This window comes from Panthera onca, chromosome X, assembly GCF_046562875.1.
Source record: "Panthera onca isolate mPanOnc1 chromosome X, mPanOnc1 haplotype 2, whole genome shotgun sequence".
NCBI classification, from domain to species: Eukaryota; Metazoa; Chordata; class Mammalia; order Carnivora; family Felidae; genus Panthera; species Panthera onca.
In genome coordinates this window covers 51,905,690-51,926,756 of record NC_138357.1, presented here as the reverse complement: position 1 = coordinate 51,926,756, position 21,067 = coordinate 51,905,690, and the positions used below count along the sequence as shown (strand labels likewise).

Here is a 21,067-nt window from a genome sequence, read left to right as displayed (position 1 = left end):
AAAGAGCCTTGTATGCAAAACAAAGAAGTTTTTAGGCTTTTCTAGTAGAAGAGGGGAGACTTTGTAATGAGAATTTGAGTGGATTCTTATCTTTTCAAAAAAAAAAAAAACATCTGAAAAGTAAGATCTGTGTGGAGAGGCTAAATTTACTAAAATTGTTTAGTTTAAAGAACAGAACACATTGAGAAGGGACCTTTCACTTTGTGAGAGGTGGTTATACAGAGTACAGTGACCAGTTATTTTCAGTTCCCACTGAGGACAGAGCAAGAAGAAATAGGCTTAAATCTCAGAAGAGGAGAAAATTACCTACAGACGGGGTCCTTCACAAAAAGATTGAGTGTGGCAAATGTACATGATTAAAATGTTGTCTCAGGCTCTCTTTGTGCTGGCTTCTATGTGCTCAGAACTGCCTAATTTCAAAGATAGGGCAAATACTAGATTTTCAGGCTTGAATGAAAGTATTTAAAATAAAAAATCTCTTACATGGCAATTAGTTATTCAGATATCTTGCTATCTGCCTAACCTATAGTGGTTGAAATATATTGGAACACGTCAAATGCAAACACTATGTTTCATAATATAACATTCGTTTTTATAAGAAAAAAGAGAAACTATCCAAATTTGCTATAGATATTTGCTATTCTGTCATAGGTATCTTATATTCATGTACCATTTCAGAAAGCTATTAAAGATTAGGTAGATACAATTAGTATAAATTTAGTTATTAATCTTTATGAGGAACATTTATTGGTCATATGATTATAATTAAAATCATTCTATACTTTATTAACTGATGGTACTTTATCAGTGACTATAGTGAATTGCTCTATCTTCCTTTTATTGTTATCATTAGCTGATGACTCAGCTTATTAAAATATTATAAAGCATTTTTAACTCTTTCAATTTCCAATTTCTGGAACCGCTGTTTGTATCTTTATTATGTGGCAATATATACAAGACGTAAGATTATAGGGTGAGTATTTTTTCCATCATCATTTTGTAACTTATAAAGAGAAGTCATATATCTATCTTGTACTTATGCCTAATTGTGGCTGGTGAGAGGGAGACAGGGAAATCACAGGCAGGGTTGCCAAAAGGCACTTGGCTCCTGGTGGAAACAAACCTTGAAATGTTGACAGTATCGCCACTACTGAGATTTGGGCAATCTGGACAAGTATTATTAGAATATTTGATGTTAATGTAAAATTATCATAATTTAAAGTTAACTAGATATCAAATGGAAACCAGTTTTATTTCTTAATAAACTAACTCAAACATTTTGGAAGCGATTTTACACATATTCATATTAGATTATATTACCCCAAGAGATGTATATATCCAACTAGTGTACTTGGAAGAGCAAATTATTGGATAAATGCCATTAACCATTAGAACTTATGAAGGTGAATGTTCTTGGTTGCCTTCTGTGCTGACATTGAACAATACAATAGGTCCTGAGAGAGAGAGAGACAATGCCTAATGCATGAATGGTGCAGATGCAGTAAGAGAGGCTGAAGACATGGTAATAAAAAGCAAACATACTTTAATAAGTAAAAATTATGTTCCCCTTTATTTTAACAGTATATATTCATTTTTAAATGGCTGGGCTAAGGGTCATACATATAGAGAAAAATTACAAAGAATACATATTTGTCACAATTATTCCCTGCCAGTTTGAAACCTTAAAATAGACTGTCTGTGTGAAGTTATTTAAAAAATAAATATTGCAATACAGATTTAGCAATTTGTTTCCCATAACAACTAAGATATTTCTCGGTTTGACAAAACAAGCACTTGTCCATGTTTGTCCATGCTTTGAAGGGGATATTACAGGTTTTTTTTTTTTAAAGCATATCCATGCTTTGTCTGCAGGTCTTTCTGATTTGAACAAAGATACCAAGATATTTATTTAACCAAAATGTTATGTTTCATTTATCTTTTTGGAATGTAACCATTGATTTTACTAAATTTCTTAACAGAAATTAAGTTAATGGACCTGATTCTGAATAAATATTTATTAATTAAAAGCTGTTTCTGAAAATTAAGCTTTCATAAATATACATGCCAAAAGCTGGTTTTTAAATCACCCATAAAATTGACATATGAGCACAATGCTATTTTTCTATTTTTGTGTTTTCCTTTCCAGTATTGGCCATGGGCATTTAAAATACTTAAATATAGGGGCACCTGGGTGGCTCAGTTGGGCATCTGACTTTGGCTCAGGTCATGATCTTGCAGTTTCTGGGTTTGAGTCCCGTGTCAAGCTCTGTGATGACAGCTTGGAGGCTGGAGCCAGCTATAGATTCTGTGTCTCCGTCTCTCTCTGGCCCTCCCCCGCTCATGCTCTATTTTTCTAAATAAATATTAAGAAATAATAAAATAAAATACTTCAATATATATATTTGTACAATTTGATTTCCTGACAAATTTGGTAGGTTTTTGTTGTTGGTGGTGGTGGTGGTGGTGTGTGTGCATCTGTATAGTCTCCACAGAGTTTATAAAATATAGGTCAATTTCTTTCCCTTCAGAAAGATGTACCTTCTATTTTACCTAAGCAACTAATGTTTTTAAGATTTAGGAATTCAAGTATTTTGTACGAAAAAAAGAAAATGTGAACTTTCTTATAATTTGTAATATCCAGCATACTCTGAAAATGATGCACTTTGTAAACATATACCACCATAATCCCAGGTAAAGACCTCTCTTTAGGAAAATGAGCCTCCCATTGAATCCTTTAGATTAAACACCTCGGTTAATACAAGTTGCCCTTGAGGTTTTGATGCTGTTTGTTCTTATTTATAACTTGTCCTTAAATTGTGTCATTTCAGCCTTGTAGTACTTGAAATTGTTAGGGGGAGCAACAAGATAATGCAAAATTTTAAATATTTCACCTATGTGGGATAAAGTAATCCCAGAAATTCTAAAAGAAATCATCATGACCTTGTCACCACCTGACTTGTCAACATAATACCTCCTGTGGCTTTGTTTTGAGCCTTGAGACTAGTATTTCTTTTAAGTTCTTCATATCACAGCGACATAAATAATTGTTAAAAAGCTGTAGTACAAAACAGATTCAGTATGGGTCTGATTGTTTAAATGTGATTTTTTCCTCAGTCACTAAAACAGTAAATATTAAATTATTCTGTTAATTCCCTATCTTACACAGCCTTTCATAAACCTGTTGGGGAAGAGTATACATTTATTCTAAACAGAGTTATCCTTAAAGCTAAAAACCCTGTATCAGTATGGCTATCAGTAGGAAAACCCATCATCTAAGGATTATAGAATTAAAAACATCCAATAAAAATGAGAAAACTTTATACTTTATTCTATATTTATCCTTTGTTTGTAGGTAAATCCTTGATTTCTTTTTTTTTTTTTTTTTTTTAATTTTTTAATATATGAAATTTACTGTCAAATTGGTTTCCATACAACACCCAGTGCACATCCCAAAAGGTGCCCTCCTCAATACCCATCACCCACCCTGCCCTCCCTCCCACCCCCCATCAACCCTCAGTTTGTTCTCAGTTTTTAACAGTCTCTAATGCTTTGGCTCTCTCCCACTCTAACCTCTTTTTTTTTTTTTTTTTTTTTTTTTTTTTTTTTTTTTTTTTTTTCCTTCCCCTCCCCCATGGGTTTCTGTTATGTTTCTCAGGATCCACATAAGAGTGAAACCATATGGTATCTGTCTTTCTCTGTATGGCTTATTTCACTTAGCATCACACTCTCCAGTTCCATCCATGTTGCTACAAAAGGCCATATTTCATTTTTTCTCATTGCCACGTAGTATTCCATTGTGTATATAAACCACAATTTCTTTATCCATTCATCAGTTGATGGACATTTAGGCTCTTTCCATAATTTGGCTATTGTTGAGAGTGCCGCTATAAACATTGGGGTACAGGTGCCCCTATGCATCAGTACTCCTGTATCCCTTGGATAAATTCCTAGCAGTGCTATTGCTGGGTCATAGGGTAGGTCTATTTTTAATTTTCTGAGGAACCTCCACACTGCTTTCCAGAGCAGCTGCACCAATTTGCATTCCCACCAACAGTGCAAGAGGGTTCCTGTTTCTCCACATCCTCTCCAGCATCTATAGTCTCCTGATTTCTTCATTTTGGCCACTCTGACTGGCGTGAGGTGGTATCTGAGTGTGGTTTTGATTTGTATTTCCCTGATAAGGAGCGACGTTGAACATCTTTTCATGTGCCTGTTGGCCATCCGGATGTCTTCTTTAGAGAAGTGTCTATTCATGTTTTCTGCCCATTTCTTCACTGGGTTATTTGTTTTTCGGGTGTGGAGTTTGATGAGCTCTTTATAGATTTTGGATACTAGCCCTTTGTCCGATGTGTCATTTGCAAATATCTTTTCCCATTCCGTTGGTTGCCTTTTAGTTTTGTTGGTTGTTTCCTTTGCTGTGCAGAAGCTTTTTATCTTCATAAGGTCCCAGTAATTCACTTTTGCTTTTAATTCCCTTGCCTTTGGGGATGTGCCGAGTAAGAGATTGCTACGGCTGAGGTCAGAGAGGTCTTTTCCTGCTTTCTCCTCTAAGGTTTTGATGGTTTCCTGTCTCACATTCAGGTCCTTTATCCATTTTGAGTTTATTTTTGTGAATGGTGTGAGAAAGTGGTCTAGTTTCAACCTTCTGCATGTTGCTGTCCAGTTCTCCCAGCACCATTTGTTGAAGAGACTGTCTTTTTTCCATTGGATGTTCTTTCCTGCTTTGTCAAAGATGAGTTGGCCATACGTTTGTGGGTCTAGTTCTGGGGTTTCTATTCTATTCCATTGGTCTATGTGTCTGTTTTTATGCCAATACCATGCTGTCTTGATGATGACAGCTTTGTAGTAGAGGCTAAAGTCTGGGATTGTGATGCCTCCTGCTTTGGTCTTCTTCTTCAAAATTACTTGGGCTATTCGGGGCCTTTTGTGGTTCCATATGAATTTTAGGATTGCTTGTTCTAGTTTCGAGAAGAATGCTGGTGCAATTTTGATAAGGATTGCATTGAATGTGTAGATAGCTTTGGGTAGTATTGACATTTTGACAATATTTATTCTTCCAATCCATGAGCAGGGAATGTCTTTCCATTTCTTTATATCTTCTTCAATTACCTGCATAAGCTTTCTATAGTTTTCAGCATACAGATCTTTTACATCTTTGGTTAGATTTATTCCTAGGTATTTTATGCTTCTTGGTGCAATTGTGAATGGGATCAGTTTCTTCATTTGTCTTTCTGTTGCTTCATTGTTAGTGTATAAGAATGCAACTGATTTCTGCACATTGATTTTGTTTCCTGCAACTTTGCTGAATTCATGTATCAGTTCTAGCAGACTTTTGGTGGAGTCTATCGGATTTTCCATGTATAATATCATGTCATCTGCAAAAAGAGAAAGCTTGACTTCATCTTTGCCAATTTTGATGCCTTTGATTTCCTTTTGTTGTCTGATTGCTGATGCTAGAACTTCCAGCACTATATTAAACAGCAGCGGTGACAGTGGGCATCCCTGTCGTGTTCCTGATCTCAGGGAAAAAGCTCTCAGTTTTTCCCCGTTGAGGATGATGTTAGCTGTGGGCTTTTCATAAATGGCCTTTATGATCTTTAAGTATGTTCCTTCTATCCCGACTTTCTCAAGGGTTTTTATTAAGAAAGGGTGCTGGATTTTGTCAAAGGCCTTTTCTGCATCGATTGACAGGATCATATGGTTCTTCTCTTTTTTTTTGTTAATGTGATGTATCACGTTGATCGATTTGCGAATGTTGAACCAGCCCTGCATCCCAGGAATGAATCCCACTTGATCATGGTGAATAATTCTTTGTATATGCCGTTGAATTCGATTTGCTAGTATCTTATTGAGAATTTTTGCATCCATATTCATCAGGGATATTGGCCTGTAGTTCTCTTTTTTTACTGGGTCTCTGTCTGGTTTAGGAATCAAAGTAATACTGGCTTCATAGAATGAGTCTGGAAGTTTTCCTTCCCTTTCTATTTCTTGGAATAGCTTGAGAAGGATAGGTATTATCTCTGCTTTAAATGTCTGGTAGAACTCCCCTGGGAAGCCATCTGGTCCTGGACTCTTATTTGTTGGGAGATTTTTGATAACCGATTCAATTTCTTCGCTGGTTATGGGTCTGTTCAAGCTTTCTATTTCCTCCTGATTGAGTTTTGGAAGAGTGTGGGTGTTTAGAAATTTGTCCATTTCTTCCAGGTTGTCCAATTTGCTGGCATATAATTTTTCATAGTATTCCCTGATAATTGTTTGTATCTCTGAGGGATTGGTTGTAATCATTCCATTTTCATTCATGATTTTATCTATTTGGGTCATCTCCCTTTTCTTTTTGAGAAGCCTGGCTAGAGGTTTGTCAATTTTGTTTATTTTTTCAAAAAACCAACTCTTGGTTTCGTTGATCTGCTCTACAGTTTTTTTAGATTCTATATTGTTTATTTCTGCTCTGATCTTTATTATTTCTCTTCTTCTGCTGGGTTTAGGCTGCCTTTGCTGTTCTGCTTCTATTTCCTTTAGGTGTGCTGTTAGATTTTGTATTTGGGATTTTTCTTGTTTCTTGAGATAGGCCTGGATTGCAATGTATTTTCCTCTCAGGACTGCCTTCGCTGCATCCCAGAGCGTTTGGATTGTTGTATTTTCATTTTCGTTTGTTTCCATATATGCTTTAATTTCTTCTCTAATTGCCTGGTTGACCCACTCATTCGTTAGTAGGGTGTTCTTTAACCTCCATGCTTTTGGAGGTTTTCCAGACTTTTTCCTGGGGTTGATTTCAAGCTTCATAGCATTGTGGTCTGAAAGTATGCATGGTATAATTTCAATTCTTGTAAACTTATGAAGGGCTGTTTTGTGACCCAGTATATGATCTATCTTGGAGAATGTTCCATGTGCACTCGAGAAGAAAGTATATTCTGTTGCTTTGGGATGCAGAGTTCTAAATATATCTGTCAAGTCCATCTGATCCAATGTATCATTCAGGGCCCTTGTTTCTTTATTGACTGTGTGTCTAGATGATCTATCCATTTCTGTAAGTGGGGTGTTAAAGTCCCCTGCAATGACCACATTCTTATCAATAAGGTTGCTTATGTTTATGAGTAATTGTTTTATATATCTGGGGGCTCGGGTATTTGGCGCATAGACATTTATAATAGTTAGCTCTTCCTGGTGGATAGACCCTGTGATTATTATATAATGCCCTTCTTCATCTCTTGTTACAGCCTTTAATTTAAAGTCTAGTTTGTCTGATATAAGTATGGCTACTCCAGCTTTCTTTTGGCTTCCAGGAGCATGATAAATAGTTCTCCATCCCCTCACTCTCAATCTAAAGGTGTCCTCAGATCTAAAATGAGTCTCTTGTAGACAGCAAATAGATGGGTCTTGTTTTTTTATCCATTCTGATACCCTATGTCTTTTAGTTGGCGCATTTAATCCATTTACATTCAGTGTTATTATAGAAAGATATGGGTTTAGAGTCATTGTGATGTCTGTATGTTTTATGCTTGTAGTGATGTCTCTGGTACTTTGTCTCACAGGATCCCCCTTAGGATCTCTTGTAGGGCTGGTTTCGTGGTGACAAATTCCTTCAGTTTTTGTTTGTTTGGGAAGACCTTTATCTCTCCTTCTATCCTAAATGACAGACTTGCTGGATAAAGGATTCTCGGCTGCATATTTTTTCTGTTTAGCACACTGTAGATATCGTGCCAAGCCTTTCTGGCCTGCCAAGTTTCAAAGGAGAGATCAGTCACGAGTCTTATAGGTCTCCCTTTATATGTGAGGGCACGTTTATCCCTTGCTGCTTTCAGAATGTTCTCTTTATCCTTGTATTTTGCCAGTTTCACTATGATATGTCGTGCAGAAGATCGATTCAAGTTACGTCTGAAGGGAGTTCTCTGTGCCTCTTGGATTTCAATGCCTTTTTCCTTCCCCAGTTCAGGGAAGTTCTCAGCTATAATTTGTTCAAGTACCCCTTCAGCACCCTTCCCTCTCTCTTCCTCCTCTGGGATACCAATTATGCGTATATTATTTTTTTTTAGTGTATCACTTAGTTCTCTAATTTTCCCCTCATACTCCTGGATTTTTTTATCCCTCTTTCTTTCAGCTTCCTCTTTCTCCATAACTTTATCTTCTAGTTCACCTATTCTCTCCTCTGCCTCTTCAAGCCGAGCCATCGTGGATTCCATTTTGTTTTGCAATTCATTTAAAGCGTTTTTCAACTCCTCGTGACTGTTCCTTAGTCCCTCGATCTTTGTGGCAAGAGATTCTCTGCTGTCCTGTATACTGTTTTCAAGCCCAGCGATTAATTTTATGACTATTATTCTAAATTCACTTTCTGTTATATTATTTAAATCCTTTTTGATCAGTTCATTAGCTGTTGTTATTTCCTGGAGATTCTTCTGAGGGGAATTCTTCTGTTTGGTCATTTTGGAGAGTCCCTGGCGTGGTGAGGACCTGCAGGGCACTTCCCCTGTGCTGTGGTGTATAACTGGAGTTAGTGGGCGGGGCCGCAGTCCTACCCGATGTCTGCCCCCAGCCCACTGCTGGGGCCACAGTCAGACTGGTGTGTGCCTTCTCTTCCCCTCTCCTAGGGGCGGGATTCACTGTGGGGTGGCGTGTCCCGTCTGGGCTACTTGCACACTGCCAGGCTTGTGTTGCTGGGGATCTGGCGTATTAGCTGGAGTGGGTAGGCAAGGTGCACGGGGGCTGGAGGGGCAGGCTTAGCTCGCTTCTCCTTAGGTGATCCACTTCAGGAGGAGCCCTGTGGCAGCGGGAGGGAGTCAGATCCGCTGCCAGAGGTTTGGCTCCGCAGAAGCACAGAGTTGGGTGTTTGCGCGGAGCGAGCAAGTTCCCTGGCAGGAACTGGTTCCCTTTGGGATTTTGGCTGGGGGATGGGCGGGGGAGATGGCGCTGGCGCCTTTGTTCCCCGCCAAGCTGAGCTCTGCCGTCCGGGGGCTCAGCAGCTCTCCCTCCCTTTGTCCTCCAGCCTTCCCGCTTTCCGCGCAGAGCTGTTAACTTCTGACCTCCCAGACGCTAAGTCGCGCTTGCTGTCGGAACACAGTCCGTCCGGCCCCTCCGCTTTTGCCAGCCAGACTCAGGGGCTCCGCTTGGCCGGCGAGCCGCCCCTCCGCCCCGGCTCCCTCCCGCCAGTCCGTGGAGCGCGCACCGCCTCGCCGCCCTTCCTACCCTCTTCCGTGGGCCTCTAGTCTGCGCTTGACTCCGGAGACTCCCTTCTGCTAATCCTCTGGCGGTTTTCTGCAATCCTTGATTTCTTTTGCAGCTTGGTCTAGTATGAGTGTTACAGTAAAGACAAAGCTTAGATTTTCATCATAGATATTTTATCCTATATTTTAAAGATTTTTATCATTCTAACTATAGCATCTCTTTTCTAAAGTTGTCTCTGAAAAAGAAATACCATATGTAAACAGGACAAAAGTCATTACAATTATGTGCTCAGATTCTATTTTATTAAAATTTTTTTTAATGTTTTATTTATTTTTGAGACAGAGAGAGACAGAGCATGAATGGGGGAGGGGCAGAGATAGAGGGAGACACAGGATCGGAAGCAGGCTCCAGGCTCTGAGCCATCAGCCCAGAGCCCCACGCGGGGCTTGAACTCACGGACCACGATATCGTGACCTGAGCTGAAGTCGGACGCTTAACCGACTGAGCCACCCAGGTGCCCCTCAGATTCTATTTTAAATCAGCATAAGAAGTTTTCAGTTTTTCTTTTTTGATGTCCTACCCAAGTAAAGGAAAACAAAAATGTACTTACTACTTTCCATTAATTTGTATCTGTAATGGTTACAAATAAATATAAAAGCTCACAAATAAATCCAGCTTTCAGTAATACATTTCTGTGATAAAGCAAATACAAATACTGACAACATAAGCACGCATTAACTAAGACTGTACTTAACAGTACTTGAATTAATGCTCTTTTCTCAGAGAATAGTTCATTTTTTGCCATAATAATTTAGACTTTTAAAATCTATATATTAAAATTTAAAGTTTCTCTTTTTTGGGTCATGTTTCTTTTAAAATATGGTGTTCATTTTAAAATCTAGAGCACTGTCGCTAGACCCCATTAGGGAGCTACCAACTAACTTTTTTTAAATTTTAAATTAATTATAATAAATTGAGTTCATTTATTTCACTTGTTGAAGAAAAAATCTATATTTATATTACCCAAAATATTGTTATTTTATTCCAGATCAGAGATACTAAGTCAGCAGATCAAAAAACAACCCTCTTGCATTTTATTGCTGAAATTTGTGAGGAAAAATACCGGGATATCCTGAAATTTCCTGAAGAACTGGAACATGTTGAAAGTGCAAGCAAAGGTAATTGATTTGTAGCTTTTTTCGAGACTATTCCTCGCCTAAGTATTATATTTTATGTGGTAATATTAAATAAACTTATTAACCATATTTTTCTGTTTATGGATATAAGAAAAGCAGGAAGATAATTTCCATTAGCATATATTTGACAATATAGTGCATTTTAATGACCTACTTTTTACTTACTTAATTTTTTAATACTGCTAGGTTATTTGAGCTTTCATATCTCTTATGAGATAGTATGTTCATTCATTCATTTCATAATCACTTAAGTGTATATTGTTTGCAAAGGAACCATACCATGAGCCTTTTGATGATATCAATATGATGGTGGGACAGTTCTTGCTTGAATATATTTAAAATCTAGAAGGTAAAAAAAGACATATATCCACATAGTTTATAAAATAAGGATGAATATGAGAAGTACTACACAAAAAGATACTGTACTATAATTTAAATGACATAAGAAGTTCCTTTTGAATATGTAGATAAGAGAAGGCTTCCTGGAAGAGGTCAAAGTGTGAAGCTTGAGCACAGGATTTTTACAGACATAGAAAAGAGACATGTAAGCAAATAATATGAATAAGACACAGTGGCACAATATGTTAAGATGGGTGAAAGAATGGTTGAAAGTGAGATTATATATATGTGGAGAAGGAGAAGTACATTTTCCCTCAGGTAAGAAAGCTATGCCATAAATCTTATATTTGAAATCACACTATATTAATTCCATTTCTCTATAACTCTGAGAATTTTCAGTAAAGACTCAAAAGCATATACATTTCCCAAGTTTATTACAAACCATATAAACCTGTTAGTGTTCATTGAAGGGGGAAAAAAAGTATGTCTATGAAACCCAGAATATTATTTGTATAATATTGTTCAGTGGTCATCTCTGCCTGTCTGGTATTGTCAATCAAATCCTGAATGTATTTCTTTAATTTAATCCAGTGTGTCTCATTTTGTGGTCCCAAGACCAGAATAACAAAAGAAGACAAAGTATGACTCCATAGTACTTTCCTTTTTGTTAAAAAAAATCTTAAAGATATGATGTAAAATTATACTCACTGGCAATTGCTTTTCTAAAGAACTTCTATATCTTGGCCCTTACATTTAAATATACACCATTATGACTAGTCATATTTGCTACTAATATGTAACTAATGTAGGATAATAGCAATATTTAAAAAATTTATAATTGGAAACATGAGAAATGTCACAAATAAGACCAATTCTGAAATTCGATCATGTCATCCTATTATTACTGTTTGATTGCCCTCTACCATAATTTTTTTCTAAATTTTATTTGTCCAATATGTAGATTCAACTCCAGAAAGATAATGAGAAGTATATCAATAATGTGTTTAAATAAAATTATGTTAATTTATGATGATGATTTTTAGTTTTAATTTTTAAATTTTTAGTTCTTACACCAAGGATACTTTAGATAAATATATCTGATAACCATTTTTATTCAAAATAATCTGGGACAACTGTAATGAAATGTATAATGAAGTTTATATCACCTTTATTTTTAAGTCTAGATACTAGTTTATCTATCTATATATCTATATTGTCATATATTTGTGTCTCTGTCTTTATCATTTCATACATACTTTTAGCCACCACTGCATTTGATGAAGGTAACCTATAGATCACAGCCTTCTGAGTTAGATATTACAAAGTTCTAATCCTAGCTGTATAACTTAGTTCTATAACCTTGAGCTACTAATGTAACTTCCCAAGTTTTGTTTCCTCATTTGTAAAATGGGAATTATAGTAACAAGAAGATCACATGAGTTGACGTGTTTAAAGCATTAAATAAAAGGCTTGGCACATAGTAAATATGTAGCTGTTGCTATACCACTATCTTTATTAGTAGCAGTTATCATATTCGTTATGCTACTACAAATATTGTAGTCACTGCCATTGTCTTGTTAGAAGGGGATAATCATAAGGGCACCTATAGTTCCTACAGTTGCAGCCAACTATGTATTATATCCAGTTCTATTTGTTTCCTATGTGGGGGTTTTGGTAAATCCTTTCATATTTTTCTTTTACAGTATCACCAACTTTTTTGTTCCTATCAAAAGCAAAATCTCTGTTGTACTTTGATTATTTCTGCTTTTCTGTGTTCTTCGTGCCAGTGTTTTCAAAAGACTGTTGCCAGAAATCCTCTTCCTATCTCACTGTTTGGGCCACAGCAATCCCCATTCTCAAGTTATTTTGACTAGTTTTTTCTCTTTCCCTATTAAATTCAGTCTCAACTTAAATTATTAAGTGCATTCCACCTTTTTGCATCCCGCTTTAATCTCCTCCTAGTTCTCATTTCAGTGTGCTGAGACATATTTTCTCTTGTGCCATTTTATTGCTTTCTAGTAATCCTGTCTCTGTGTATGATTTCATTCTGCATCCCATGCCTAGAAATCTCAACTTCCCTGTCCTCTAAGACAACTATCATTTGTCAAATCCCTGTTCAAAATCCATTTTTTAAAATGTTTTGCTACTGAATCCCTAGGAGGAAATACTCAGGAATTTAGTCTACAGAGAATAAAAACAAAGCATGGTGAAAGGTCAGCCAAGTACCTCTTGTTTACAGTTCAATACTTTTCCTTAGTATTTGAATCCAACTTGTCTTGTTTGCTTAATATGAGTTCAAAGTTGTTTGAAACACATTCTGTAACCTCTAGAACTGTGCATAGTATGTATATAGTCAAACTGTAAAAAAACAAACAGATGAGCACTATATAATTCATTTTGTTTGATGATGGACTATCTTTATGTGAAATGATAACCTTAAAAAAAAAAGAGAGAGAGAGAGAGGCAGACACAGAATCCGAGGCAGGCTCCAGGCTCTGAGCTGTCTGCACAGAGCCTGACATGGGGCTTGACCACATTGACCTACTTCCTTGAGTTGCAGAAGCCAATATGTTGGAGAAGTAGGGGGAATCCCCACTTCCTGCATTTCTCAAACAAAGAAGTGTAGAAGCCAAAGGACTTTGAATACCAGAGCCTGGGAGGAAAAGAGACTGAATCTACTAGGAAGAAAATGGGAAAGCTAGAAAAAGATAGGGCTACCCCAAGCAAGAAATCAAAGCACATCTGATGGAGGGTCCAAAATATTACTAAGAGTAGGGTAATAAAATAACCAAAGTCACAACAACAGAGAGCAAGTAACAATCTCCAAAAAACACCTCCTGAAAGGGCCAGGCCCTGGACAGCATATGACCCTCCTTTAATATAGCAGTGCTCACAGGTACAGAGCACACCACAAACTTTTAAAACACATAAGGGACAGAACACTAGCGAAAATTCTGAAATGGAATAATTCTCATCAAAAGAAATTCCAGTAAATAGTGACAGCTAACGAATTGATCAAGACCAATTGAAGCAATATAACTTAACAAGAATTTAGAATAATAGTCATGAAATTAAATACTGGGCTTGAAAAAAGCATAGAGGACAGCAGAGAATCTATTGCTACAGAGACCAAGGGACTAAAGAATAGTCATGATGAACTAAAAAATACTACAAATGAGGTGCAAAATAAAATGGAGGCAACCACAGCTCAGATTGAAGAGGGAGAGGAGAGAATAGGTGAATTAGAAGATAAAATTATGGAAAAAGAGGAAGCTGAGAAAAAGAGAAAAAAATCAAGGAATAAGAAGGGAGAATTAGAGAACTAATTCATGGAATCAAATGGAACAATATCTGTATCATAGGAATTCCAGAAGAAGAAGAGAGAAAGGGGCTGAAGGTGTACTTGAACAAATCAGTGCAGAGAACTTCCTCAATCTGGGGAAGGAAAAAGGCATTGAAATCCAAGAGGCACAGAGGACTCCCTTCAGACGTAACTTAAATCAATCTTCTGCATGACATGTCATAGTGGAACTGGCAAAATATAAGGATATAGAGAGAATTCTGAAAGCAGCTAGGGATAAATGGGCCTTAACATACAAAGGTAGACACATATAAGGATAATAGCAGACCTATCAACTGAAATTTGGCAGCACAGAAAGGAATAGCAGGAAATCTTCAATGTGATGAACAGAAAAATTATGCAGCTGAGAATCCTTTATCCAGCAAGTCTGTCATTCAGAACAGGAGAGATAAAGGTCTTCCCAAACAAACAAAACGTGAAGGAATTCATCACCACTAAACCAGCCCTACAACAGATCCTAAGGGGGATTCTGTGAGTGAAATGTTGCAAGGACCACAAGGTACCAGAGACATCACTACAAGCATGAAACCTACAGAAATCACAATGACTCTAAACCCATATCTTTCTATAATAACACTGAATGTAAATGGACTAAATGTGCCAACCAAAAGACATAGGGTATCAGAATGGATAAGAAAACACGACCCATCTATTTGCTGTCTACAAGAGACTCATTTTAGACCTGAGGCCACCTTCAGATTGAAAGTGAGGGGATGGAGAACTGTCTATGATGCTACTGGAAGTCAAAAGAAAGCTGGAGTAGCCATACTTACATCAGACAAACTAGACTGTAAATTAAAAGCTGTAACAAGAGATGAAGAAGGGCATTATATAATAATTACAGGGTATATCCATCAGGAAGAGCTAACAATTATAAATGTCTATGCACCGAATACAGGAGCCCCCAAATATATAAAACAATTAATGATAAACATAAGCAACCTTAATGATAAGAATGTGGTATTGCAGGACACTTAAATGCTCCACTTACAACAATGGATAGATAATCTAGACAGAGAATCAAAAAAGAAACAAGGGCCCTGAATGATACATTGGATCAGATGGACTTGACAGATATATTTACAACTCTGCATCCCAAAGCAACAGAATATACTTTCTTCTTGAGTGCACATGGAACATTCTCCAAGATAGATCACATACTGAGTCACAAAACAGACCTTAATAGGTATAAAAGAATTGAGATCATACCATGCACACTTTCAGACTACAATGCTTTGAAATGTGAAGTCAACCACAGGAAAAAGTCTGGAAAACCTCCAAAAGCATGGAGGCTAAAGAACGCCATACTAAAGAATAAATGAGTCAGTCAGGCAATTAGAGAAGAAATTTAAAAATATATGGCTACAAATGAAAATGAAAATACAACAATCCAGTGCTCGCTTCGGCAGCACATATACTAAAATTGGAATGATACAGAGAAGATTAGCATGGCCCCTGCACAAGGATGACACACAAATTCGTGAAGCGTTCCATATTTTTTTCATCACCACTAAACGAGCCCTACAAGAGATCCTAAGGGGGATCCTGTGAGACAAAGTACCACAGACATCACTACAATCATGAAACCTATGGACATCACAATGACTCTAAACCCATATCTTTCTATAATAACACTGAATGTAAATGGACTAAATGCGCCAACCAAAAGACATAGGTATCAGAATGGATAAAAAAACAAGACCCATCTATTTGCTGTCTACAAGAGATTCATTTTAGACCTGAGGCCACCTTCAGATTGAGAGTGAGGGGATGGAGAACTATTTATCATGCCACTGGAAGTCAAAAAAAAGCTGGAGTAGCCATACTTATATCAAATTAGACTTTAAATTGAAGGCTGTAACAAGAGATGAAGAAGGGCATTATACAATAATCACAGGATCTATCCATCAGGAAGAGCTAACAATTATAAATGTCTATGCACCGAATACAGGAGCCACCAAATATATAAAACAATTACAAACATAAGCAACCTTATTGATAAGAATGTGGTAATTGCAGGGGACTTTAACACTCCACTTACAGAAATGGATAGATCATCTAGAAACATGGTCAATAAAGAAACAAGGGCCCTGAATGATACATTGGGTCAGATGGACTTGACAGATCTATTTAGAATTCTGCATCCCAAAGCAACAGAATATACTTTCTTCTTGAGTGCACATGGAACATTCTCCAAGATAGATCACATACTGGGTCACAAAACAGCCCTTCATAAGTATACAAGAATTGAAATCATACCATGCATACTTTCAGACCACAATGCTATGAAGCTTGAAATCAACCACAGGAAAAAGTCTGGAAAACCTCCAAAAGCATGGAGGTTAAAGAACACCCTACTAAAGAATGAATGGGTCAATTAGGCAATTGGAGAAGAAATTAAAAAACATATGGAAACAAATGAAAATGAAAATACAACAATCCAAACGCTTTGGGATGCAGGGAGGCGGTCCTGAGAGGAAAATACATTGCAATCCAGGCCTATCTCAAGAAACAAGAAAAATCCCAAATACAAAATCTAACAGCACACCTAAAGGAAATAGAAGCAGAACAGCAAAGACAGCCTAAACCCAGCAGAAGAAGAGAAATAATGAAGATCAGAGTAGAAATAAACAATATACAATCAAAAAAAAACTGTAGAGCAGATCAATGAAACCAAGAGTTGTTTTTTTGAAAAAATAAACAAAATTGATAAACCTCTAACCAGGCTTCTCAAAAAGAAAAGGGAGATGACCCAAATAGATAAAATCATGAATGAAAATGGAATTATTACAACCAATCCCTCAGAGATACAAGCAATTCTCAGGGAATACTATGAAAAATTATATGCCAACAAACTGGACAACCTGGAAGAAGTGGACAAATTCCTAAAAGCCCACACGCTTCCAAAACTCAGTCAGGAGGAAATAGAAACTTTGAACAGATCCATAACCAGTGAAGAAATTGAATCAGTCATCAAAAATCTCCCAACAAATAAGAGTCCAGGACCAGATGGCTTCCCAGGGGAGTTCTACCAGAACTGTTTAAAGCGGACATAATACCTATCCTTCTCAAGCTATTCCAAGAAATAGAAAGGGAAGGAAAACTTCCAGACTCATTCTAGGAAGCCAGTATTCCTTTGATTCCTAAACCAGACAGATACCCAGTAAAAAAAGAGAACTACAGGCCAATATCCCTGATGAATATGGATGCAAAAATTCTCAATAAGATACGAGCAAATAGAATTCAGCAGCATATAAAAAGAATTAATCACCATGATCGAGTGGAATTCATTCCTGGGATGCAGGGCTGGTTCAGCATTCGCAAATCAGTCAACGTGATACATCACATTAATAAAAGAAAAGATAAGAAGCATATGTTCCTGTCAATTGATGCACAAAAGGCATTTGACAACATTCAGCAACATTTCTTAAAACAAACCCTTGAGAAAGTCAGGATAGAAGGAACATACTTAAACATCATAAAAGCCATTTATAAAAGCCCACAGGTAAAATCATCCTCAATGGGGAAAAACTGAGAGCTCTTTCCCTGAGATCAGGAACACGACAGGGATGTCCACTCTCACCGCTGATGTTTAACATAGTGTTGGAAGTGCTAGCATCAGCAATCAGACAACAAAAGGAAATCAAAGGCATCAAAATTGGCAACGATGAAGTCAAGCTCTCACTTTTTGCTGATGAGTTGATATTATACATGGAAAACCTGATAGACTCCACCAAAAATCTGCTAGAACTGACACATGAATTCAGCAAAGTCGCAGGATACAAAATCAATGTACAGAAATCAGTTGCATTCTTATACACTAATAATGAAGCAACAGAAAGACAAATAAAGACACTGATCTCATTCACAATTGCACCAAGGATCATAAAATACCTAGGGATAAACCTAACCAAAGTCGTAAAAGATGTGTATGCTGAAAACTATAGAAAGCTTATGAAGGAAATTGAAGAAGATATAAAGAAATGGAAAAACATTTCGTGTTCATGGATTGGAAGAATAAATATTGTCAAAATGTCAATACTACCCAAAGCTATCTACACTTTCAATGCAATCCCAATCAAAATTGCACCAGCATTCTTCTCGAAACTAGAACAAGCAATTCTAAAATTCATATGGAACCACAAAAGGCCCCGAATAGCCAAAGTAATTTTGAAGAAGACCAAAGCAGGAGGCATCACAATCCCAGACTTTAGCCTCTACTCCAAAGCTGTAATCATCAAGATAGCATGGTATTGGCACAAAAACAGACACATAGACCAATGGAATAGAATAGAAACCCCAGAACTAGACCCATAAATGTATGGAAAACTAAGACTTTTTCCTACTTTTGGCAAAGCAGGAAAGAACATCCAATGGAAAAAAGACAGTCAAATGGTGCTGGGAGATCTGGACAGCAATATGCAAAAGATTGAAACTAGACCACTATCTCACACCATCCACAAAAATAAACTCAAAATGGATAAAGGACCTGAATGTGAGACAGGAAACCAACCAAACCCTAGAGGAGAAAACAGGAAAAGACCTCTCAGACCTCAGCCGTAGCAATCTCTTACTCAACACATCCCCAAAGGCAAGGGAATTAAAAGCAAAAATGAATTACTGGGACCTTATGAAGATAAAAAGCTTCTGCACAGCAAAGGAAACAACCAACAAAACTGAAAGGCAACCAACGGAATGGGAAAAGATATTTGCAAATGACATATCAGACAAAGGGCTAGTATCCAAAATCTATAAAGAGCTCACCAAACTTCACACCTGAAAAACAAATAACCCAGTGAAGAAATGGGCAGAAAACATGAATAGACACTTCTCTAAAGAAGACATGCGGATGGCCAACAGGCACATGAAAAGATGCTCAACGTCGCTCCTCATCAGGGAAATACAAATCAAAACCACACTCAGATATCACCTCATGCCAGTCAGAGTGGCCAAAATGAACAAATCAGGAGACTATAGATGCTGGCGAGGATGTGGAGAAACGGGAACCCTCTTGCACTGTTGGTGGGAATGCAAATTGGTGCAGCCACTCTGGAAAACAGTGTGGAGGTTCCTCAGAAAATTAAAAATAGACCTACCCTATGACCCAGCAATAGCACTGCTAGGAATTTACCCAAGGGATACAGGAGTACTGATGCTTAGGGGCACTTGTACCCCAATGTTGATAGCAGCACTGTCAACAATAACCAAATTATGGAAAGAGCCTAAATGTCCATCAACTGATGAATGGATAAAGAAATTGTGGTTTATATACACAGTGGAGTACTACGTGGCAATGAGAAAGAATGAAATATGGCCCTTTGTAGCAACATGGATGGAATTGGAGAGTGTTACGCTAAGTGAAATAAGCCATACAGAGAAAGACAGATACCATATATTTTCACTCTTAGGTGGATCCTGAGAAACTTACCAGAAGACCATGGGGGAGTGGAAGGAAAAAAAAAAAGAGTTAGAGTGGGAGAGAGCCAAAGCATAAGAGACTCTTAAAAACTGAGAACAAACTGAGGGTTGATGGGGGGTGGGAGGGTGGGGAGGGTGGGTGATGGCTAGTGAGGAGGGCACCTATTGGAACGAGCACTGGGTGTTGTATGGAAACCAGTTTGACAGTAAACTTCATATATTGAAAAAAAAAGAAAATACAACAATCCAAACACTTTGGGATGCAGTGAAGGCAGTCCTGAGAGGAAAATATATTGCAATCCAGGCCTATCTCAAGAAACAAGAAAAATCCCAAATACAAAATCTAACAAGACACCTAAAGGAACTAGAAGCAGAAAAGCAACGACACCCAAAACCCAGCAGAAGAAGAGAAATAGTAAAGGTCAGAGCAGAAATAAACAATGTAGGATCTAAAAAAAACTTTAGAGCAGATCAATGAAACCAAGAGTTGTTTTTTTTGAAAAAATAAACAAAATTGACAAACCTCTAGCCAGCCTTCTCAAGAAGAAAAGGGAGACGACCCAAATATATAAAATCATGAATGAAAATGGAATTATTACAACCAGTCCTTCAGAGATACAAGCAATTCTCAGGGAATACTGTGAAAAATTATCTGCCAACAAACTGGACTACCTGGAATAAATGGACAAATTTCTAAGCACCCCACACTTCCAAAACTCAAACAGTAAGAAATAGAAAACTTGAGCAGTCCCATAAGCAGTGAGGAAATTGAATCAGTTATCAAAAATCTCCCAACAAATAAGAGTCCAGGACCAGATGGCTTCCCTGAGGAATTCTACCAGACATTTAAAGCAGAGATACCACCTATCCTTCTCAAGCTGTTCAAAAAATTAGAAAGGGAAGTAAAACATCCATACACATTCTATGAAGCCAGCATTCCTTTGATTCCCAAACCAGGGAGAGACCCAGAAAAAACAGAGAACTACAGGCCAATATCCTTAATAATATAGATGCAAAAATTCTCAATAAGATACTAGCAAATCGAATTCAACAGCATATAAAAAGAATTATACAAAATGATCAAGTGGGATTCATTCCTGGGATGCAGGGCTGTTTCAACATTCAGAAATCAATCAATGTGATACATCACATTAATAAAAGTAAAAATAAGAACCATAGGATCCTGTCAATTGATGCAGAAAAAGCATTTGACAAAACTCAGCATCATTTCTTAATAAAAACCCTCAAGAAAGTCGGGATAGAAGGAACATACTGAAACATCATCAAAGTCATTTATGAAAAGCCCACAGCTAATATCATTCTCAATGGGGAAAAACTGAGAGCTTTTTCCCTGAGATCAGGAACACGACAGGGATGTCCACTCTCGCCACTGTTGTTTAACATCGTGTTGGAAGTTCTAGCATCAGCAATCAGACAAGAAAAGGAAATCAAATGCATCAAAATTGGTAAAGATGAAGTCAAGCTTTCACTTTTTGCAGATGAGTTGAGACTATACATGGAAAATCTGATAGACTCCGCCAAAAGTCTGCTAGAACTGACACATGAATTCAGCAAAGTTGCAGGATACAAAATC

General features: G+C 37.3%; 1 protein-coding gene and 1 non-coding gene across 2 annotated transcripts in view; both read left to right on the top strand.

The window, feature by feature from the left end:
* Window positions 1–21,067, top strand: part of DIAPH2 (diaphanous related formin 2) — a 1,007,297-nt gene that overhangs the window by 536,075 nt on the left and 450,155 nt on the right. The window contains exon 23 of the mRNA XM_081793317.1: window positions 10,208–10,337. Within this exon, the coding sequence (XP_081649443.1) occupies window positions 10,208–10,337 (130 nt within the window). The remainder of the gene's footprint in view (window positions 1–10,207; window positions 10,338–21,067) is intronic.
* On the top strand, window positions 15,449–15,555 carry LOC145714818 (U6 spliceosomal RNA). The gene has a single exon (XR_014137009.1). It is a non-coding gene; the product is annotated as a U6 spliceosomal RNA (small nuclear RNA).